The sequence below is a fragment of the Juglans microcarpa x Juglans regia genome, chromosome 7S, assembly GCF_004785595.1.
Source record: "Juglans microcarpa x Juglans regia isolate MS1-56 chromosome 7S, Jm3101_v1.0, whole genome shotgun sequence".
NCBI lineage: Eukaryota > Viridiplantae > Streptophyta > Magnoliopsida > Fagales > Juglandaceae > Juglans > Juglans microcarpa x Juglans regia.
Window position 1 is genome coordinate 7,373,801 of NC_054607.1, and position 5,607 is coordinate 7,379,407.

The 5,607-nt window shown below is 36.3% G+C and overlaps 1 protein-coding gene across 1 annotated transcript; it reads right to left on the reverse strand.

Moving 5' to 3' along the window:
* Positions 1-754: 754 nt before the first annotated feature.
* Positions 755-4,163, reverse strand: LOC121240625 (putative E3 ubiquitin-protein ligase XBAT31). Its single transcript, XM_041138105.1, has 8 exons — positions 3,753-4,163; positions 3,518-3,577; positions 3,282-3,353; positions 3,075-3,196; positions 2,840-2,980; positions 2,650-2,757; positions 1,879-2,158; positions 755-1,509 (listed from the first exon to the last, which is right to left on the reverse strand). The coding sequence occupies exons 1-8, from the start codon at positions 3,930-3,932 to the stop codon at positions 1,117-1,119; spliced, it is 1,356 nt and encodes a 451-aa protein (XP_040994039.1). The 5' UTR covers positions 3,933-4,163; the 3' UTR covers positions 755-1,116.
* Between the last annotated feature and the right edge of the window lie 1,444 nt (positions 4,164-5,607).

Here is a 5,607-nt window from a genome sequence, read left to right on the forward strand (position 1 = left end):
AGTAACATTTTGATATATTGCAAGCGTCAAAAAATCTAGCTATCGAAAGCAACCTTTTCGATGATCCAACTAAGAAAATGTTAGGCCGATTTATCGAAGAAGAAAATGCATCAAACTAATTCATTGCAACCATTATCTTTGATTTCAATTTTTTTTTTCCCACCCTCTAGAATGGATATCTTGTAAGACCCACCATCATTTTTGGTGTACCTAACTCTATTATACTAATACAACCTTAACATTTCAATAGGGGTGTTATCCGCACAATACGCACCTCCTCACCGCCCCGCACCATGCGAGAGAGAGTTTTCAACCCTGCCCCGGCATTAGGGTGGAATTGAAACCACACCCCGCCTCCCGCTCAACACAGTGATCTATTGGGTTTATAAATTTTTTATTCTCTAAAATTTTTTTAGCCTCAAATTATAATATAATTTAATTATAAGTTTTATTCAAAAAGAAAATAAACTTATTAGAGTTATGTTTTAGATTGTCTTGGTCTCCTATATAAAAGTTAGCCTAAAAGATCAAGACAATCTATTAATTTGAAGTCACTTTTAAATTTTTAACAAATTGTATATATCTAATTATTTATATAAATATAAAAATAATATTTTTATTATAAATATGAGAGGGTGCAAGGCAGGCCCCGCCAGGGTCAGCATGGACGACCCCTCACGGGGCTACCCCGCCCCCACTGCCCACCCCTACAATTCAGAAGGAAGAGCTCTCAAACATCTCCAAGTAGTAGCCATTTAAGAATGTTAAATTTCACTCCGAAGAAAAGAATATCTCGGTTTTTTTTTTCTACCAATTCAGGCATCTAGAAGACCCTAAAAAATCATCAATACTTCTTCAGTCTCAAGGAAACAAATATTACAACATGACCCCAACGACCAAGCTTTACCAACCCAAACTTCAACTACCTTCCTTGCTTATTTCTCAAATCTACATTATAGGAGATAGATTTCTATCTATACTTTTTAAATGGGTAGATCCAGCACTTAATTGGCCATGGCATTTTCATTTTCGTCTTCACTTTTACCATTAGACAGTCTCTTTATCTTGATCGTCAAAATGACATGACATCTTTCGATTGCCAAATTCCACCAACCATCAAGGTTTATCAACCCACTCATTTTCAGCGGCAATCCGTCCACAGCTACGGCCGCCCATCTTTCCAAATGAAGCGGCTAGGCCCTTGAAGCTGCTACTTCCTTCACTGAGGTTTTGGGACCTCCTTGACCTTCTTAACTTGCAAGAACTCATATCACCACTATTGCAATCGGAGTCGTCACAGTCTTTTATATCTGCTGCAACCACCAGCCTGGAGATGGTGCTTCGGCAAAATGGGCAAACTGGCGGAGTTAGGCTCGCTGTGGTCGGGTTGGGTTTATTGTGGCAGCAAAGTGCTAATGTGCAATGTGCACACATTTGGTGGCCACAATCTTGGACTTCAATTGTGCACACCTGCTCAAAGCATATGGAGCATAGCTCAGTATCACTGACCTGCATATGATGGCCCCAATGAATATGTCAGTTTCAGATTTGCAGCAATCAGTTTCTCTAGTTAACAGAATAATATTAGAAGATATGTCTCCTAATAAAGAACATTGCAAGAACAGAATAATAGCAGTTTACCATCTAATAGTTGGGACAAGACCCAAAACTGAGATGGTTTTTTAAATTTTTCCTAAAATTGTTCCCATTTTACAAGTCTTTTATACTAACTGGCGTGGCAGGCTTCCACATGAATAGCGGTGTGTCAATAAACAAGATTACAAATAAAATCTTTCACATCTCAAGCATTCTGATTCAGCCATTAAAGAAAATCAAAATTTCATTAAGCACATCTACAAGAAGTGAAAGAAAACTAGCCTCAGAAATGTTGTCCTCTACGCCATCAGAATGAGATGGAGATGGAGATGGAGATGGAGATGGAGATGGAAGGGAGTATGCAGTGCCCTTTAAAGCTGTCTTCTCCCTCTCTCTGTTTGCCGCCATCAAGGCTTGTTCTAACAGATCTTTTGCCTCCTGATTAAGCTCACCAATGAACTTCAAAGGTGATGGCCAGACAAGAGGCTCCGCAGACGAAGGATTCAGCAATGCTGCACAGACACCATGCTTGCGCTTCAAAGCAACTACATAGGGTATTCTCCTGCAAACAAATAATAAAACAAATAGTTCACTATCGGTATTTGGAAAATCAATTTGAGCTAAAAGCCAACAAGTTCCATTTATATAAAACGTCCTGAGCATGGAATGTTATTCTACATCAAAAGAAGGGAAAAAAACACAATTCGCTGGAATAAATCAACAGAATGGACTGCTAAACAATTGGATATATAAATCATGAAAATGCTAACCATTGTGAGAGCGTTCGTGCCCTATACCCATGGGTCACTTCACTTCATGGGATTAACTTAAGCTTTCTTAAAAGCTAACATCACCAACTGGCCCTATGAACCAGGCCAGATTTGCAGATGATATTAACAGGATCATACAAGATAAACCACGAATTATTTTCCCGTGAAATATGTTAAAACTGGCTGATATGAGGAATCCAAGCATGTTATTCATCTTGAAGCACATTCGATTGAGAACATAATTACGTTTCGGTTTTAAGCCTAAAAGAAAACTATATCATACCCAGATGCATCTCTTTGAAGACGATCCGCGCCCCATGCTAATAATGCACGGATGCAATCCAGAGATCCGCCTCTGGCAGCCAGATGAAGAGGAGTACTTCCCGGGGAGCTGTTGAAAGCAATATATCAATCCAAAAAACAAAAGAATATCATGAGTCAATACCCAACAAATTAATCACTGGAAATATTACCCGTACCCGCCGGTTGAAGCACAAACAAGAGCTCCATTGTTTAGGAGAATATGTACACAATCAGGCCGTCTTTGACGGGCTGCTAAATGCAGAGGTGTTGCTCCCCTACCATCTCTAATATTCACAAACCGTGCAAACCCCCTGCAATCGAATCGCCATAGATATCAGTATCGAATACTCGTAAGCCATATAACTCCAGAGAGCGCGCGAGATCGATGCGGGGAAAGAAGCTAACCAAGAAACAGCAACGGTACTAGATTGAGCAGCAGAAAGAATTGCTTGAAGGCAATCGGCATGGCCGTAGTAAGCAGCATAGTGCAAGCAGGTTCTTCCGTGGAGGGAATCAAACATCAATATCTGATAACAAGATTACCCACTTCAATTTTCAGATTCAAATAAATAGAAGAGAAATCTGAATCATAAAGCTGGAAACTTTACAGACATTTGCTCCAGCTTCGAGAAGCCTTTTGACGCATGAGATCTTGCCGCCCATTGCAGCTAACATTAGCGGAGTCTGCAACATTTCAAACCAATAGATCAATACCACAACGAGTGGACGCACGAATGAAGAGAACCTAACCTCACGATCAACCATTCTGAACCAAGAAGAGACATCACATTCATACCACGATAGAATGTCAAGAAAATATAAATTTTTTAGTGAATACACACTCGTACCTGCTTTTGACGATTCAACACGTCTGGATTCACAGATCGCTCCAAAAGCCTGGACAGAATCTGCAACGTACTCAAAACGCCGAAACACGCATTAATAAAGACCCAAAAATCAATCGGAAAAATAAAAATAAAAAAACGCAGAAATTTCATCACAATGTCAAAGAACCCATAGTCAGACCCCAAAAAGGTCGATCGAAGAACAAGAAAATAAGTCTTGAAACAGAAGAGCACCCACCTCGACCTGGGCATTGGCAGCGGCTATGTGAAGCACAGAGTGGTGATCATAGACAGTGGCGTGGTGCAAGAGAGCTGGGTCTCTCTCCAGCAGATCCTCCACAGTTTTCAAGTCCCCAACTTGTACCGCCCTGAAGAGCCCCTGCTCGTTACTCGCCGCGCAGCTCAATCCCTGACCCATCTCCCTCCCTCGCTCTCACAATCTACACAAGTACAGGGCACTTCACGGACGGTCCCCGGAGAGGGGCTCTAACTCTAACCAACGCCACCTTCCTCCAGCGGTAGAGCCCTCACATTTATAAACCCCGTAATCACAGAGAAACTTCAGTCTCGGAGAATAGAGAGAGGAAGCGGGAGAGGGAAGGGCAGGGCAGCTGACCGTGTCAGTGAGGGGGCAGTAGATGGGACTGAAGTTGGGCAGGAGTCAGATCATTATCGGGCAGTTTTAAGATTCCGCGTACAGAAACAGTAGACCTCATTGTGTCCTAGAGTCGTAGATCACGACTACGAATGATTCCCCCTTTGTTTTGTCTCGGCCCCAGTTTTCGCGGCCACAACCTTTTGATTATTCGTAGTTATAATTCTTGACAAATCTCAGCCGTCAGATTTTTTGTTTTAGATCACGTTGAGTTAAGTTGAAATAATAAAATATTATTAAAATATTATTTTTTAATATTAGTATTATTTTAAAATTTAAAAAAATTAAATTATTTATTATATTTTATATTGAGATTTAAAAGAATAATATTAAAGAAAAATCATTGTAACAATACATACTTTACATTCATTACATAACTATTTTTAATTCTCTATTTTTTCATTTTAGATTTGAGAGATATATAATTTAGATATACCACGTCATATATACAAAATGATTACTTTTAACAATAACTTTTATCTATATTTATTCTATCATAAAATTGTTCAGACAATTGCTGTATTTTTCTACCGTATTAGCGTATCAAGAGCATGATTGGACATTTAGGTACAGTTTTAGCACGGAAGCGAGAAGATATAAAATATTATTATAATTTTATTTTTAATTTTATTATTATTTTTAGATTGAAAAAATTAAATTATTTATTATATTTTATATAAAAATTTAAAAAAATTATAATAATGAGATGAAATACTTTCACTATTCAATACGATTAATGAGTTGGCATTAAATAAATTGAGATAAAAGTTAAAAATTGAATAAAATATTATTAGAATATTATCTTTTAATATTATTATTATTTTAAAATTTGAAAAAGTTGAATGATTTATTATATTGTGCGTAAAAATTTAAAAAAATTATAATAATGAGATGAGATGAGATGAAACAGTTTTACCATCTAAATTGAGCCTTACGATACTTTTCATAATTTTATGAATGATAATAAAATAATTTAAATAAAAATATTCTATTATATTTTTAAAAATAGAGTAAACTTTTAATTTAAGATATCATTTTAAATCTTACTTTAAAAAAGGAGAGTAAAATTTTACTATCATTTTGAAATATCATTTTAATTTAATATTTTAATATTATTTTTACTTTAAAATTTGTAAACGGTGTATTAGTTTTTTGTTTGAATAATGATTAATTAATGTTTATATTAGGATTTTGTAAAGAGAAATAATAATATGCCGCGTGGTTTTGTCTCCTCATTTTGACCACTCATATATATATTTTTTTAAATCTCAATAATTAAGAAAATAACTATTAGTGTATTGATGTATTTTTATTTTTTTTAAAATGTTTAAAAAATGTGAGAAATAAAAAGAGAATAAAAAGTAAAATTTTCACTAAGGGCATACCCAATAGTCAAAGTTAGCAGCATAGTAGCAGCGATCTTTTATAAATTTAAAAT

Coding starts and splice junctions, on each gene's coding strand:
- LOC121240625 (XM_041138105.1), bottom strand. CDS start 3,932: ATGGGTCAGGGATTGAGCTGCGCGGCGAGTAACGAGCAGGGGCTCTTC. Junction 2,981..3,074: donor AGTACCGTTGCTGTTTCTTG/GTTAGCTTCTTT, acceptor ATTCGATTGCAG/GGGGTTTGCACGGTTTGTGA. Junction 1,510..1,878: donor TAGAGGACAACATTTCTGAG/GCTAGTTTTCTT, acceptor CATCATATGCAG/GTCAGTGATACTGAGCTATG.